This window comes from Callithrix jacchus, chromosome 11 (genome assembly GCF_049354715.1).
Source record: "Callithrix jacchus isolate 240 chromosome 11, calJac240_pri, whole genome shotgun sequence".
Classification (NCBI taxonomy): domain Eukaryota; kingdom Metazoa; phylum Chordata; class Mammalia; order Primates; family Cebidae; genus Callithrix; species Callithrix jacchus.
The window spans coordinates 73,583,999-73,601,224 of NC_133512.1; the positions used below are offsets into that span (position 1 = coordinate 73,583,999).

Sequence of the window (17,226 nt, forward strand, 5' to 3'; positions counted from 1 at the left end):
CTAGTGGGTGTGGAAAAGCAGAGGGGGATCTCCTTGAAGAATACAAAATAGAAGTGCTCTCTGAAGCAGCTCCAACTTTGGGGATCTACTTGAGGTTTTTATACCTTCAACTGGTTGAAGCCTGGTATATGAGTTAATAGATGTTCAGACTAATGATCTGCAAGTTTTTATAATCACTTATTACTGGTAAGAAAGTTGAGAGGCTGGACGTGGTGGCTCACGCCTGTAATCCCAGCACTTTCGGAGGCCGAGGCGGGTGGATCACGACGTCAAGAGATCGAGACCATACTGGTCAACAAGGTGAAACCCTGTCTCTACCCAGTCTCTACGAAAATTAGCTGGGCATGGTGGTGCACACCAGCAGTCCCAGCTACTTGGGAGGCTGAGGCAGGAGAATTGCTTGAACCCAGGAGGCGGAGGTTGCAGTGAGCCGAGATCGTGCCATTGCATTCCAGTCTGGGCAACAACTGCGAAACTCCGTCTCAAAAAAAAAAAAAAAAAACAAGGAACAAAAGGTTACAGTAGAGTAAAAAAATTGAACCTAAACTGGACACAGTGGTGCATGCCTTTAGTCCTGGCTACTTGTAGGAAGCTGAGGTGGGAGGATTGCTTGAGTCCAGGAATTTGAGTGTGGCCTGTGTGGCATAATGAGACTTTGTCTCATTATGGAGACATAGGAAGAAGAGAAACTTAAGATTTTAAGTTTATCTTATAACATTAATTGTATTAATGACATTTAGATTATGATTGCAACTATATACTAATTCTTCAATAATGGATTACATTTCTTTTTGGAGAGGTATGCACTTTTTCTGATAAAATTGCTTAATGGCTTAATATGACATCTTCCACTTCACTTTTGGCTTTTTGCCAATTAATGTTTGAGAACACACAATTCTGTAAGTTATTCATTTTGGGGTGTATTTTTGATTATAAGGATTCTTTTCTCACTCTGTTGCCCAGACGGGAGTGCAGTGGCAAAATCTCAGCTCACTACAACCTTTGCCTCCCAAGCTCAAGCCATCCTTCCATCTCAGCCTCCCAAGTAGCAGGGACTACAGGCACATGCCGCCATACCCAGCTAATTTTTGTGGAGACATGATTTGGGCATGTTGCCCAAGTTGGTCTCCAGCTCCTGGGATCAAGCCCATCTTGGCCTCCCAGAGTGCTGGGATTATAGGTGTGAGCCACTGTGCCTGGCCAGTTCTTTGCTTCTTAACATAGCACTCTCATTGCTGTGGAAACTTGCATAGTAAATACTTGGGTGATGAGAATCCTGTGTATATACGTAGCTAGATGTTTTCAGACTAATATTTATAACTCTGTAATTTTCTTTTTTTTTTTGACACGGAGTTTCGCTGTTGTTACCCAGACTGGAGTGCAATGGCACGATCTCGGCTCACCGCAACCTCCGCCTCCTGGGTTCAAGCAATTCTCCTGCCTTAGCCTCCCGAGTAGCTGGGACTACAGGCACGTGCCACCATGCCAAGTTAATTTTTTTTTTGTATTTTTAGTAGAGACGGGGTTTCACCTTGTTGACCAGGATGGTCTCGATCTCTTGACCTTGTGATCCACCCGCCTCGGCCTCCCAGAGTGCTGGGATTATAGGCGTGAGCCACCGCACCCGGCCGTAACTTTGTAATTTTCATATAGAACAATCTATATTAATAGGCATATTTCCATAGCATTTTTGAAGTAGGTAGAGTTGTTACAGAGTGATGGCAAATTTATAATTTTTTCCCAAGGAAAAATCTTTAGTGCTATAGGGATATATTAAATTTTAATTATGTCCTTTTAAGTATATTTTTCTCCTAGGCTGATTATTTAGTATCGAGTGATGGTGTCAGTGTCATGTTTCTGATGTTGGTTTAATAAACGTTAATAGTGAAAGTTAAGATTGCTGGTGTTTCTTACGTTTTATTTTCAATTAGCTGTAGAAATTCTTGCTGATATCATACAAAACAGCACACTGGGAGAAGCAGAGATTGAACGTGAGCGTGGAGTAATCCTTAGAGAGATGCAAGAAGTTGAAACCAATTTACAAGAAGTTGTTTTTGATTATCTTCATGCCACAGCTTATCAAAATACTGCACTTGGACGGACAATTTTGGGACCAACTGAAAATATCAAGTAGGTATAACTCTCAGAATTTCTTGGTGGGTAAGGGAATTTATGAATTTTGAAAATTAACATTTACAAACTTTGAAAAAGTATGTTTCAAAAAGTCATTTTTCCCCTGGTAATCTTAGTGAAATTGTAGTTAGCTATCTTTTAGTCCCACCTATCTCCCAATCATGTGAGTTCATAGGTATTTCTGGAATAAACAAGTAATGGTGTCAAATCTTTTTTCCTGGATGTAAAAAAGTTGGAAGTTCTTTGATGTGTTGCCTATATCCTATTTCCAAACTGCATTTTAGGATACTGTTATGGTCCAATTTGATTTCAGGTATATTATGTAAATTTGTTTCCTTTAAAAATTGTTTTACTTCATTTGCAGATCTATAAGTCGTAAGGACTTAGTGGATTATATAACCACACATTACAAGGGGCCAAGAATAGTTCTTGCTGCTGCTGGAGGTTAGTCAACTTAAATTTCTACACGTATTTTAAACACAGTTGCTGGAGTGATATGCCAGTTTGATCCCATTGGGAGATATCCTAAGAATTTTCATTTACATAGCAACTAACTGTATTTCATACTGTGATGGGGAATGTGGAGCACTGGAGCCAGACTTTCCCTCTATTTTTTTTTTTCCACAGAGCACATTCCCAAACTATAAACACATAAAAGAGGCTTAGTCAAAAAGACCAAAGCCCATGTCATTATCAGACTCCTCAGATTCTTCTTTTGCTGCCACTACTTTCCTCTCTTCAGCTGGAGCAGCAGCAGTGGAGGAACCAGGACCTCCTGCTGGTGCAGCACTAGCTGCTGGAGCAGGTCCACCAGCCCCTACATTGTAGATGAGGCTCCCAGTGTTGATGCTGGCCAGGGCCTTCTTCCCCTCTATTTTTTTTTTTTTTTAATTGCATTTTATGTTTTGGTGTACATGTGAAGAACATGCAAGATAGTTGCATAGGTACACACTGGCAGTGTGATTTGCTGCCTTCCTCCCCTTCACCTATATCTGGCATTTCTCCCGCGCTCTCTCTCCCCAACTCCCCACCCCCTCTATTTTTTTAAAAGTAGGTTTCATTTATAGAAAGAATTAATGAATTGTTCAATACTTAAGTGTACATACATAGTAGAACTTCCAAGAAAAGGGCAAATGAGTGAACTGGTAGACAGCTGGAAGGTAAGTGTTCTGTACTTTGAGAATTTCTTGAGATTTAAAATTATTTCTTGAGAACTAACTTTGTCTTTGTTTAAGCATGGAATGGGTATGTTGTTCATTCTTTCATTTGTTCAATCATTCATTTAATAGATCTAATTTTTGGGAAAGGGAAGCACATAGGGAGCCATGAGACTGTTGAATGGGAATCCAAACATGCAGGTGACTGCAGAAGGTTTCCTTGAGGTCCTGTTTGAAGCCAGTGAATGAAAAAACAAATTACAGCACCTATTGCCAAATTTCCTGGCAGTCTGAACCTAGGCAACAGTATGTTTTAATGGGGTTCCAGTTTTTTAAAAAATATATTTATAGAAATAGAGATGGAGTCTTAACCATGTTGCTGAGGCTGGTTTTGAACTCATGAGCTGAAGTGATCCATTCACCTTGGCCTCCCAAACCTTGGGGATTACAGGCATGAACCACTACACCCAGCCCAGTTTTCATTTCTCCGTCTTTTTTAATATTAGAGCAAAGTGAAGTTTTTCATGTTGTAAATTTAATTTTTCTCTTTTTAGAAATTATAATTTAAAAATTCTAGTTACTCTGGATTTCTGACCTAATTACTTGGGGGTAATGGAGGGATGAAAACATTAAATATCAAACATGTTATTCATTGTAGCACCTAGCCAAAGTCATGTTAACTTCATTGCATGTCACAGGAAGCACACTCTGAAATTCTCTTAAGTAACATTGTTTCTAAAATGGCTCTTGCTGACTGGGTCTTAAACGTTTGAAACTTGGAAATGGAACAAGAGACTTGTTTTGTGGGTCCTCAACAACCAAACTTTCTGTGGTCTCTCTGCCATTGTTGGTGGCATATGGACAAAATGACTTTTACTTTGGTTCATGGGTTCATTTTGACATAGCTAAAGTTGGGATATCTTTAGTTTAATGGCTTGTTGTAGATTAATTAGTATTCATCTTAAATACTACGTAAGTGACATAGTGCCTTATGAATTATGATTGCATCTTAAATTCAATGAAATAGGCCAGTTTTAAGTTTCTACTGGCTTTTGAATACTGTCTTGGTTACCATTTAACTCTTCTAGGTTAATGTTCAGGCTTTTATTTGCCAAATAGTTCTTTGTATCCTAGCTTCATTTATTATAAAATTATAATTCTATATTTTAAGTTAAAGAATCTTACCATATTTTAAAGCCCTTATACATGCCTAATTTTTTTTTAAGTTTAATATTTGTGTTTAGGAATCTTTCATATTATCTATTTGGGTCCCAAGTTCGGATAGTAAGGGATATGGAGTATAAGTTATTCCTAAGTTTTTGCATTTGGATACCTATGGATGTATTCAGAAATTAGATGACACTATTGTGTTCCTGAGTTCTGATAGCAGAGTGCAGAGAATAAAGTATATCTGTGTATCCACCTTTATTTATTTTAGAGAGAGAGTCTTGCTCTGTCACCCAGACTGGAGTGCAGTGGTGTGATCTCAGCACACTGCAACCTTTTCCTGGGTTCAAGCAATTCTCCTGCCTCACCCTCCTGAAAAGGTGGGATTACAGGCACCTGTTGCCACACCAAGCTAATTTTTGTATTTTTAGTAAGATGGGGTTTCACCATATTGGCCAGGCTGGCCTTGAACTCCTGATTTCAAGTGACCTGCCCACCTTGGCTTCCCGCAGTGCTTGGATAAAAGGTGTGAGCCACGGCATCCAGCTTCTTTTATTTAGTTATTGAGACAGAGTCTTGCTATGTTGTCCAGGCTGGTCTTGAACTCCTGAACTCAAGTGATCCTCTCACCTCAGCCTTTTAAAGTACTGGGATTATAGGCGTGAGCCACCATGCCCAGCTTCAGTTTTATTTTAATTAGATAGAGCCCATATTTGCATTTTCTAAATTTTTTTTTTTTAATTGGCATGTTTGCTAGTTTGCATCCTAGAAGTCTTTATAATTTAATAGAATAGGATTTTGTCAAAAGTGGTGTTTTCAAGTTGTCTTACTCTTAGCTGTGAATCCATTGGTCTGTTGATGAAAACTGTCAGTTGCTCTACAAAATGAGAAAGAAAGCGTGCAATCCCAAGCTTTGCAACACCAAGGAAAGAGGTGTGCTTTGTGAGCTTACTCTTAAATAATTGCTTTTAGTAAGTGCAGATAGTTCATGTGTAATGTTACATCACATTATACTATATTGCAGCTAGATAACATGTGAAAATATTTTTTCTTTTTTTTCCCAAGTTCAGGTCAGATGGGTAATGTGGCAAAAATATTTTCTTTCAATTTAGGTGTTTCCCATGATGAATTGCTTGACTTAGCAAAGTTGCATTTTGGTGACTCTTTATGCACACACAAAGGAGAAATACCAGCTCTGCCTCCCTGCAAATTCACAGGAAGTGAGGTAGGGCAAGCCTCCCGGCTAGTATGTAGCCTGTTGGATTCCTTGTGTTGTATATACACATAAGTATACAAAATGTGCTTATTTCCATTAGGAATAGAATGGAATAAAAGGCTTACACTGAAACACAAAAAGGGAAGAGGATTTACTCATTTGCTTACATTCCTTCCCTCTTCCTATTCCTTCACTACCTATTTTCCTTTCCTAAGGAAGCAAGTTTGTTCTGCTTTTAATTTCTTCATTCTAGTCTGAAAGGAAGCAAGGTTTTTTTTTGAGACGGAGTTTCGCTCTTGTTACCCAGGCCGGAGTGCAATGGCGTGATCTTGGCTCACCGCAATCTCCACCTCCTGGTTTCAGGCAATTCTCCTGCCTCAGCCTCCTGAGTAGCTGGGATTACAGGCACGCGCCACTGTGCCCAGCTAATTTTTTGTATTTTTAGTAGAGACAGGGTTTCATCATGTTGACCAGGATGGTCTCCATCTCTTGACCTCGTGATCCACCTGCCTCGGCCTCCCAAAGTGGGAAGCAAGGTTTTAAGAGCAGTTTATAATTTGGTCTTTTTGTGGTTTTTCTTTGGCACTAGGCCCATTTATATATTGTAAGATCTGAAAGTAATCTTTTAATTAAACTCCATATTTTGACTTTCACTTCAGTTTTACTTTTGGCTCAGTTTTGCCCACAGTGTGTTTTGGGGGCTAGTAACTGTTAGAGCCAGAACTTGCACAGAATCTGCTAGTTATCACCTAGCTTAAAGCCTCATTAGGGGCTTAATTTGCCATGTTAAGGATGATGCTCAAAGTAGTATCTGGAAAATGCCCTGATATTGGCAGTTGCCTAGAACTGTATTATTGGTAGTACAAAAATGAACCTGTAATGTCAATATGAAATTTCAGTAGAAAAATTTAGATTAAGGCTAGGCATGGTGGCTCACGCCTGTAACCCCAGCACTTGGGGAGGCTGAGGTGCGTGTATCACTTTAGGTTAGGAGTTTAAGACCAGCCTCACCAACATTTTGAAACCCTGTCTCTACTAAAAATACAAAAATTAGCTGAGCATGGTGGTGCATGCCTATAGTCCTGGCTACTCAGGAGACTGAGGCAGAATTGCTTGAACCTGGGAGGCAGAGGTTGCAATGAACCAAGATCGTGCCACTGCACTCCAGCTTGGGTGACAGAACAAGAGTTGGTTTCAGAAAAAAGAAAAAATCAGATTGATAAACATAAAGGATAGATTTCTACCAGTGAAATAATGCAACACTTTTTGACCATGTAAACCATGTGGTGGCTGGCTGAAAATCTTTTGGGAAGAGTAATTTTTCCTTAACCCATAAAGTTTTTCTATTAAACTATACAATGTAATAAGGCCTGATAGTTAGAAAATCAAAATAGAGTCCTGGTGAGCATTTTAACTTTGCAATTAATGGAACTGGTGATTTTTTCTTGTTAATAAGCATGTTATATAATGGTAATCTTAATTAGAGGTCCCCCTGCTTTATCTTAACTAGATTCGTATGAGGGATGACAAGATGCCTTTGGCACACCTTGCAATAGCTGTTGAAGCTGTTGGTTGGGCACATCCAGATACAATATGTCTTATGGTTGCAAACACGCTGATTGGCAACTGGGATCGCTCTTTTGGAGGAGGAATGGTAAGTGATTTTAAAAGAAATTTTCCATAACAGATGGAAGATGATCATGTTTTCCTAAATATAAGTTCTCTTTAAGAATCCTTTTTTAAAGTGGCAAAATAGAGCCTTGTACTGTGAATTCTGACTTAAAAAAAAAACTGATCCTGGATTGCATGTGGGTCAGAAAAAAACATTTTGTTTCTTTGCCAAGTTTATTAGTGGCATAATTGGCAAAATTTGAATAAGGACAGAAGAATTAGCTAAAAGTACTATATCAATGTTAACCTCCTAATTTTAATAGTACAGTAGGCCCTCTATAGCCGTGGATTCAATATCCATGGATTCAACCAACCATAGGTGGATAATTTAGAGGACGAAATGGATGGTTGTGTGTGTACCGAACATATAGACTATTGTTTTGAGTCACGTCCTAAACTATATATTAACTACATAGCATTTACATGGATTTGATATTTATCTAGAGATAAAGTATAGAGGAGTGTATTCGTAGGTTGGTTATATGCAAATACTACATGCACCATGTTACATGAGGGCTCTAGCTTCTATGGATTTTGGTATCCACAGGGATCCAGTTTCCCACAGATACTGAGGAACTATACTGAGGTGATGTAAAAACATTAATTTCCTTGTTTTTCACAAGTACATACTAAAGTATTTAGTACATGTAAGTATTTACAAGAAGCATCACATCTAAACTCTGAAACAGTTGAAAAAACTTGTATAAAGAGAATAAAGCAAACATGGTAAAATAACAGGCAATTTGGATAAAGGGAATTCTTTGTGTTGTTTTTGCAACTTCTTTTTAAGTTGGAAGTATTTCAAAACATTGTATAGATTTGTTTTTACTCATAGATTTCCCCAAAATACATTTCGTCTAAAAATCTTAAGCTTCATATGTAATAGAATTTTGAATCTTTATCTGTAGCCAAGAGCCCTACAAATTGGGTTGATAATAGCAATCTAGTTTTAGAATTAGGTACAGCTACTACATTCATTATAAGGATTCATTGCTTTTATATCATGAATTTCTCCAGGGGGTGCAGTGGGTGAGATAAGCACAGTTTTTAGTTGCGCTGAACTTTACTACTGAGATGCTGAATAAAACTGGGAAATTTAGCCTCTAAGGATACTAACTATTTTCCACACATTTCATTTTTCTTTCTGGTATTTTGGATATCTGTACTTAAAATTATCTTGGAATTTTTTTTCCTTATAGAATTTATCTAGCAAGCTGGCCCAGCTCACTTGTCAGGGCAACCTTTGCCATAGCTTTCAGTCTTTCAACACTTCCTACACAGATACAGGATTATGGGGACTGTATATGGTTTGTGAACCAGCCACCGTTGGAGACATGCTACATGTTGTTCAGAAAGAATGGTGAGAAAATAGCTTTAAGTAAATTTTGCTTTTGTTTTAGACTGATTTTTTCTATATGGTGATTTGTGGTAGTTTTACCTTTTAATTAAGAGAACTAGATAAACAGTAGTTACTATGTTTTTAAAGATTCAGACATTTTTTTCCTAAGTCTTAAGATGTAAAGCTAATTTATACTGTAGAAAGTTTTAATGTTTCAGATATTCAGAAAAGTGACCCTAAAAGTTTAAAAGCCAACTAGAAGTTGTTGGGAAAATATCTCTGAAAGTAGTCTGGCTTGGGAGGGAAAGTAAATCTAAAGTTGCCATTGCTAAAAGAAAAGCATATTGACTCAGTAGATGAGCAGAAAGGCTCACAACTTGTTGGAAAACTTTTGGCTCTGGTTCCTTTCTCCCACTATTCTTAACTGGCTTACATCTTTATAAATCTAGTCAACTAGGATATAATTATTAAGTTAAAAATTAAGTTTAAGTTAAACTCAACTCATTGTTTTGAGAGACCAATGAATGATCCACTGACTTAATCCATAGCATATCCAACACCAACAGATGGGGATTCATGAAGTCTCAAGATGCTTAAAGCATTTCTGAAAATGTGAGCCTATTTGTATTAAACCTTTGTCTGCTAATGTGTAGACATGTTTGCCTATCAATGAGAAATTAACAATAGTAGAGAAAATCAAGAATCATTTTAGCTTCTGCTTAGCATTGGGATTAAATCATAATCACCTATATGTCATGTGTAGAATATGGCACCTTAGCTCATTAACTAATGAAATACAAAATTTTCCAACTACTTGATAATACTGTTTTTCCAAATATTTCTAGGATGCGACTCTGTACAAGTGTCACTGAAAGTGAGGTTGCACGAGCCAGAAATCTTCTGAAAACAAACATGTTGTTGCAGCTTGATGGTAAAAATAAAGACATACGTTCCTTTTTCTTTTTGAGACAGGGTTTTGCTTTTGTTGCCCAGGCTGGAGTGTAGTGGTGCAACTTTGGCTCACTGCAACCTCCACCTCCTGGGTTCAGGAGATTCTCCTGCCTCAGCTGCCAGAGTAGCTGGGACTATACCCACCACCACACCTGGTTAATTTTTTGTATTTTTAGTACTGACAGGATTTTACCATGTTGGCCAGGTTAGTCTTAAACTCCTAACCCAGGTGATCTGGCTCCCCTGGGATTACAGCCACCGCGCCCAGACACAGGTTCTATTTTCTATATTCTAACACTTAATTTTTCCTTCTCTTTAAACAGGTTCAACTCCAATTTGTGAAGATATTGGTAGGCAGATGTTATGCTATAATAGAAGGATTCCCATCCCTGAGCTTGAAGTAAGAATTGATGTAAGTAGTCCTTAGTTACTACTGGGGTTACAAAAAGCTGAGAATATGTATCTTTTATCTTGCTTTAGTTTAAAAAAGTTCCAGGTATAGACTTTGTCTTTACTACAGAAAGCTGAATGACAATGTCTTCCATGTTTCAGGCTGTGAATGCTGAGACAATTCGAGAAGTATGTACCAAATATATTTATAATAAGAGTCCAGCTATTGCTGCTGTTGGTAAGCCCAACTTCTTTTCTTCTATACAAAAAGTTGGTCAAGTACTTTGAATTCTTTTAACTGTCTTCTTTTTAATCCTCAGGTCCCATTGAGCAACTACCAGATTTTAATCAGATTTGCAGTAACATGTGTTGGCTTCGTGATTAAAATACTCCTAACGAAAATTTTTTGAGCTGGGCACGGTGGCTCACATCTGTAATCCTAGCACTTGGCAAGGCTGAGGTGGGCGGATTGCATGGTCAGGAGTTTGAGACTAGCATGGTGAAACCCCATCTCTAGTAAAAATTAAAAAAATTACCTGAGCATGGTGTCGCACACCTGTAGTCCCACCTACTTGGGAGGCTGAGGCAGAATTGCTAGAACCTGCAGGCAGAGGTTGCACTGAGCCAAGATTGTGCCACTGTAGTCCAGTCTGGGCAAGAGAGCGAGACTCCATCTCACACACACACACACACAAAACTAAGACCTAGAAAAAAATAAACATGTATATACATTTGGAAATTTAAATGAAATGCTGTATCATACTTTCAAAGGATAAAAAGACTACCCGTACTCTGAAGGTTATTTTGCATCAGCGGTCAGTCCTTATCCTCTGAGAAATTATGTTGGAAGGGGCACACTTTAAATTATTACCATAGGTATAATTTTAAGAATGAAAATGTTTACAGTATTTTCAGTTTTATTATAAAAATGCACACATAACAAAGATTGTCATTAAGTCATTTCTTGGCTCTACTTGCATTCAGCACTTGTTCTTGAGCAGCTTTCTTTGCTTTTACCATCTCAACAAGTTCCTAGGAAGGGAGAAAGGTGTGATTTAAGAAGTTGTCAGAATTAAAAAACAGACATTTTAATGTAGTGTTTGGTATAAATATGTAAAGAATTCAAGAAAGTTTCTAAGGCTGCTCATTTCTTCCTAATATTGGCCCCATAACTACTGGTATTGAAATAAGCACTATATTAACCACTTAATAGACATAAAATATGACCTAAACTATATAACCTAGACTACATAACCCTAAATACTACAGATTTGATTTCCTCTCAGAAAAAAGATGGAAGTGACATGGCAGTATTTCCTGCTCTTCTCTCCCCACTTCACAATACCAAAGTAAATGATACTATATAACCCAAGTTACAATTGAAAATATAACAATCTATAAACTCTAAATCTGCAACCTTGTATCGTTTCATGCAGTCCTTCTTTGTCCTGCCAGGCACAGCTTCTGCTATTTTTTCCCATCTTTCAGGTGTATTTACTGGGTATGTTTTCAAAGCTTGTTCCAAAAGCTTCTGTTCTTCTGTTGTCCAAGGGATGAAGTCCGTGTATGGACCTGTATAAGAAAAATTTTTGTTTGAAAACTGTTAACTTGATTAAAAAACTCTTAAGAAAAGGTGTCCAGACACAAGTCTTTGAGTCCACACATGTCTGCTAAGTGCTCATTTCAATCTGGGATGTGTCATTTGGAAAAACTTCTAGAGATGAGACACACATATACCACAGACACATATACCTGTGTGTGTTAATAAGAGAAAAAACAGATGGTTCACATCCCAGAAAGTAAAACATCTCAAAAGCTTTTAAACACTAGTAAAGATCTGCCTTGTACTGTTTTGTAAGAGACAATCAATGTAATACACTCACCAGACTGGAAAGAAAGCCATATTTAAATTTATACTACTGTTGAAGTCTTGGGCTCAAAAACAGCCAAAACTCATTTAAGAGTTCCAATAAATCTACTTCCTTACAGGATAGGTAAAAGAGCTTTCTCACAGTTAAACTTTTGCTGGATAGAAACTCTGGAAACCACTGCTGTTTCACACTGAAGGAAACCTACCAGAATTAAAAGGCAAGCTGAGATTAGACTGTGTAGTAGTGTGACGTTCACCACATCTGTTAAAATCTTGGGAGCCAATGCTAAACACTTCCAGTAACTGCTATTGTGGTTCTTCAACTAAACATCTAAGATGTGTGTCAGAAACAAATATATTTCTTAAGGATGTTAAGTATTACACAGTCCACTTCAGTAGGTAAAATGAGAATGTTAAGTGGTAAAAAGCTGATTTGGTTAAGTTAATGGAATTCCGGAAATCTAGTTATTTCAGACCATGCAGTGAGAAAACACAGACCTAATACTACCAGTATATCCTGTGAGATATGGTACAAAATTAAGCCTAGAAACCAAAGTTTTTTACTAATTAAAGAAAAAAACCCCAACTATTCAAAACCAGGCAGAGAATTTGTATAACATTTTTTGAAGGTGGCTTTTAAATTCTAGGAGGTCATTTGTTGAATTTCCTTGTATTGGTTTAAAGCCCTAAATTCCACAGACTTTATTTCCTCTCTTGGAAAAAAGATGGAAGTGACATGGCAGTATTTCCTGCTGTTCTCCAGTTACTTCACAATACCAAAATAAATGAAGCTAGTGTTGCAAAACTCCTATGAGAAATCACTATTTCAAAAAATGGTTCCAGCTTGTTATTTAATGGTACAACTGAAGAGGAAGGAGCCTTCCCATTTACATTAAAGAGACAGGTAAAGGAATCATACCCACATAGCACTACTGCCATCACCCTTGCCTTCCCAGTGTCCCCTCTCCTCACAGAAGGCAGACTGGACAACTATGAGAGGCCTGTCTCCCTCAACATGCGAACCAGTCCCCTAAGAGCTGAGAATAGTGTGCTAAACCTGTTGTATTTTGTGAAGACAGAGGAGCAGGAAAATAAACCCCTTTAGAAGTGTCCTCAAAGTGTTCTGAAACCGTGCTTGTTACTTACCTTTATTAAAAGAATTGAAATAATGCCTAATTCAGCCAAACAGGTCACCCCTGATTTTTGCAAACAATGATTTTCCTCCTCTATATAACACTGTAAGTCTCCTATCTTTAAGCTGAAATTTTTGGATAATAAACCAGATTAAGAATACAGGTAAAACTGGGACTCTCAGATGAAATATATCATGCATAGTCAAGTCTATTGGTATCAAAAGCCATCTCTGTGATTAAGAAAGGACTGCTGGCTCACAAATGTATGAAGTGAAAGAACTTTTTTCACACAAACTGCTTTCAAACTTTTGTCACAGCAAGAAAAAAAACTTTATCACATCCCAACACAAGGACACATGAACAGAAGTTTCACAAATATACCCTCCTATGTAATAGATGTAATGCTCACTGTTATTTTCTATTCAAGACCCACTAAATTGACTTCATGACCCATCACTGGGTCATGTTTTTAATATGAAAAGCACTGGTCTATAATCAAATCCTAACAGGTTTTTTTTTGTTTTGGAGCGTCTCACTATGTTTCCCAGGCTGGTTTTGAACCCTAACAATTTTTAACTTTTTATTTTGAAATAATTTCAGAGGAGTAGAAGGAATCCCTGTATACTCTGCCTACATTCCCTAAATGGGAACATTTTCATATTTGCTTATTCTTTATATGTACAGATGTACTTAGCTCTGAACTGTAAGTTACAGACATGTTGCTGCTTTATTCCTAAACACTTCTGCTTTTCCTTAAACAGAAGGACATTTTCTTATATAATTACAGTGCATTTTTCAAAATCAGGAAATTATCCTTGATAAAACACTATCTTCTGTCCCAATAACATCCTCTAACTGATTTGTAAAACCTGGTAAGCAAAACAAACACAGCCCTTCTCTGATGGCATCTGAAATGGAAGAACTGCAATTCTCCATTTTTAATGGTTAGCTGAAGTGAATTTGCCCTAGAAATGTTTGCTTACAGCTTCCAGTCTGCTAAACATTTTATTTCCCTGTCTTTCTGAACACAGACCCTAAGTCTTGTATGTACAAGCAGCACAGATACATGGCTAGCATTTTCTACATACAGAAAAGCAAAATTTACCTTCAAATCGTTCTGACGGCATTGCATTGTCTGCTTGAGGCACCCCTCCATGTTCTTTTTTAAACTTATCAAATGCCTTTTTATTTATGTCATCTTTTTGATGAGGGTCTGAGAAATGAAACAATTTTAATACTTAACAGATCATCTCATTTAATCTTTTATTAAGTTGCCTAAGTTATTTTAAAAACAGTTGTTTAAAATAACAAACAGACTTCTCAAAACTCACCAAGTTTTTGGAGACTTTTTGCTTTGCAAATAACATCTTTGGCAGTTCTTTTGACTCCAGAGGAAGAATGTATGTTCATGTAATTAGCAATAACTTCCCATCTGATAGGATGAGCAACCAATATTATAATTTAATAGTATTAACAAAAAACAAAACAAAACAAACACCATTAGATTTTTACTGCAGAAAGGTTAGTTATAATATGTACAGAATGAGCTCAAATTGGTGGTCTAGTTATGCTGTTCCTATAAATTACTATTGCCTGGACTATGGTTTTTGCTTTTTATAAGTTTAAATCAACTATATAATCTTGGTTTTAAGTCCATACATCTTGTGGATTCTGTGTACAAATCAACATAAAACCACTTATTTGTGTATACTGCCAATTTAACACATTTAAGAACAGATCAGTCATTCTGAAATCAGCCTTAGTTTCATCTATAGAATTAGGGACGCTGGATCTCTACAGCTTTCTTTGAATTAAACTCAAGCTCTAGCTTGAGATAAGTAACAAAGAGCAAGACTGTAAAAGAAAAACTACAGAAAACCTAGTCCCTAGCACAAGCCATGACAGAGTAAGCCAACGTAACAGTCAAGACTTGTCTCATGATCTTCAATTTCCTGAGAAACTGAAGCATTCTGTCATGTGTATACATGCATGTGTATTGGTGTAATGGGTAAGACTGACAGCTTCAAAATGCACCTTGCTTTTCACACTTTTCCAATGTGACACAGAACGTATCTCTGCAAGTTTCTGTAATAACAACTGCTGCTATTTGGAGTCTCATCTACATTATCTCTGGGCTCCAGTGTGAGTAGAAGAGTTTCATTAAAACCAGTACCTTGAATTTGTTCCAGCAGGGAACAGATTCACAGCTTTAATTAGTAATTGCAGATCATCTTCTGACCAATTTTTACTTCCATTTCCACCTCCACCAGTTGATTTCTCTGTGTTCTTAGATGCTTGTCGCATACGAGCCTCAGCTTCCTCTTTCTCTTTTCTAATTTGCTCATTTATTTCTTCTATCTGCACAAATATCATAGGTCAGGGACTTAAAAGTATATTGCTATTCTACACTCTCTTCTTGGCTGAGCCTTTGTCGTCCTCAGCTCTCAATGTCATTCTCACTCTGACCTCATACTCCTCCCAGGCCAACCCAAAAACAAGCACCAGCTTTTCACTCTGGCTTTTCCTGCTCTGGCTTCCAGTCTGCATAGGTCTGCCTGAGGAAGCAGGAACTGTCCACAGCCTGCACGATCTTCCCAGTACTCAAGTCATGTGACTTCCATTCTTGGACACTAATTGGCAAGTCTATGGGTCACTGAGTTAGTTATTCATCCACAAGACCATTTCAAAATTTCAAACCTCTCTTTAAACTCATATTCACCCTTTCTGCAGATAATCTCATTTATTTTCTACAAAAAGGTGAAGGGATGGCAAAATGGCCTCTGTTTTATCTTGAAGTTCTCCCATTTACATTGTTCCTTCTAGTCTACCTTCAAACATGAGCAAGTAAAAAAAAGAAAACCTTTATTTGCCCTTGTTGCTTCCGCCAGATGCATCTTTGGCTCATTTCTGCCTTCAATCCCTTAGAACCAGTAAAGTCCCAATAATGCTAACTTTAAAAAGTTTTTTCTGATTCCCATCATCACATTCATAGTGCAGGTTCTTTTTCTTTTTTTCCTTTTGAGATGGAGTCTCACTCTGTTGCCCAGGCTGGAGTGCAGTGGTGTGATCTTGGCTTACTGTAACCTCTGCCTCCCGGGTTCAAGCAATTCTCCTGCCTCAGCCTCCCAAGTAGGTGGGATTACAGGCATGAGCCACCAAGCCCAGCTAATTTTTGTATTTTTAGTAGAGAAGGGGTTTCACCATGCTGGCCAGGCTGGTCTCAAACTCCTGACCTCAGATGATCCACCAGCCTCAGCCTCCCAAGGTATTGGGATTACAGGCGTGAGCTACCATGCCCGGCCTGGCCTGGCACATAGTGCGTGTTCCTAAAGTAAGATTCTTGTAACTAGTTACATCTATCTGATGCACTCTATCCACAAACATCAGATTAGCAGTACAGTGTTGAACCTTCTGTTAATCAAAGATTTGCAGTAATGAAAACTAGTCATCATGGCATTATAAACCTGATAATTGGTTCTACTTTTCCTAACTGATTTTGTTTCCCAATCCTTTCCCTATAACTTTTACCTCTTTATATATATATATATATAAAATATAAATAAATAAATATATAAATATATATATATATATATATTTTTTTTTTTTTTTGGTCTGCTTTTTGACACAAAGTCTCACTCTGTTGTCCAGGCTGGAGTGCACCAATGTGATCATAGAACACTGTAACTGTGACCTCCCAGGCTCAGGCAATCCTCTCACCTCAGCCTCCTGAGAAACTGGGACTACAGGTACATGACACCATGACCAGTTAATTTTTGTATTTTTGGTAGAGATTTTGCTCATTGTGCTCAGGCTGAACCATACTTTATACTTCTATTTCTATTTTATAGTTTGTGGTGTTCTTCTGACCTTCATTTTAACTCTGTCCTTCCTTTCAGGCTGGTTTAAACTCAACACTGAACCTTCCCTGGCCACTAAAACTTGTGGTCCTTCCTATATTTACTATGGGCTCTCCATCTTTTGGTCCTGAAGGTTCTTCTCAGCCTAAGTCCTTTGTGGTGAAATGGCATTAGGCGTTTCCCCAAAAGAACCTAGGCATAGTGCTATATGGTAGGTACTAATACTTGTTTAACTGAATTGAATTTCTGGGCCTGTTTTCTTATCTGCAAGATAAAAGGTATAGACTAGACAGAATGAAGATCTCTTTTGGTTCTAAATGTTATTACCCTATGAAAATACTA

At 37.7% G+C, this 17,226-nt stretch overlaps 2 protein-coding genes across 12 annotated transcripts in view; one reads left to right on the plus strand and one right to left on the minus strand.

The window, feature by feature from the left end:
* PMPCB (peptidase, mitochondrial processing subunit beta) overlaps positions 1-11,656 on the plus strand; it is an 89,711-nt gene extending 78,055 nt beyond the window's left edge. For all 7 annotated transcript variants that reach the window (XM_078343068.1, XM_035255046.3, XM_078343067.1 and 4 more), the window contains 9 exons: positions 1,932-2,130; positions 2,498-2,577; positions 5,570-5,682; positions 7,184-7,327; positions 8,544-8,704; positions 9,529-9,614; positions 9,958-10,046; positions 10,187-10,262; positions 10,345-11,656. In XM_078343068.1, the coding sequence (XP_078199194.1) occupies positions 1,932-2,130; positions 2,498-2,577; positions 5,570-5,682; positions 7,184-7,327; positions 8,544-8,704; positions 9,529-9,614; positions 9,958-10,046; positions 10,187-10,262; positions 10,345-10,409 (1,013 nt within the window). In that variant the 3' untranslated portion in view covers positions 10,410-11,656. The remainder of the gene's footprint in view (positions 1-1,931; positions 2,131-2,497; positions 2,578-5,569; positions 5,683-7,183; positions 7,328-8,543; positions 8,705-9,528; positions 9,615-9,957; positions 10,047-10,186; positions 10,263-10,344) is intronic.
* DNAJC2 (DnaJ heat shock protein family (Hsp40) member C2) overlaps positions 10,924-17,226 on the minus strand; it is a 34,190-nt gene continuing 27,887 nt past the window's right edge. For 3 of the 5 annotated variants that reach the window (XM_035255041.3, XM_054237856.2, XM_009002591.5), the window contains 4 exons: positions 15,201-15,385; positions 14,359-14,459; positions 14,133-14,240; positions 10,924-11,596 (listed from right to left, as the gene is read on the minus strand). In XM_035255041.3, the coding sequence (XP_035110932.1) occupies positions 11,361-11,596; positions 14,133-14,240; positions 14,359-14,459; positions 15,201-15,385 (630 nt within the window). In that variant the 3' untranslated portion in view covers positions 10,924-11,360. The remainder of the gene's footprint in view (positions 11,597-14,132; positions 14,241-14,358; positions 14,460-15,200; positions 15,386-17,226) is intronic. The other 2 variants (XM_078343065.1, XM_002751680.6) reach the window with 1 other exon arrangement.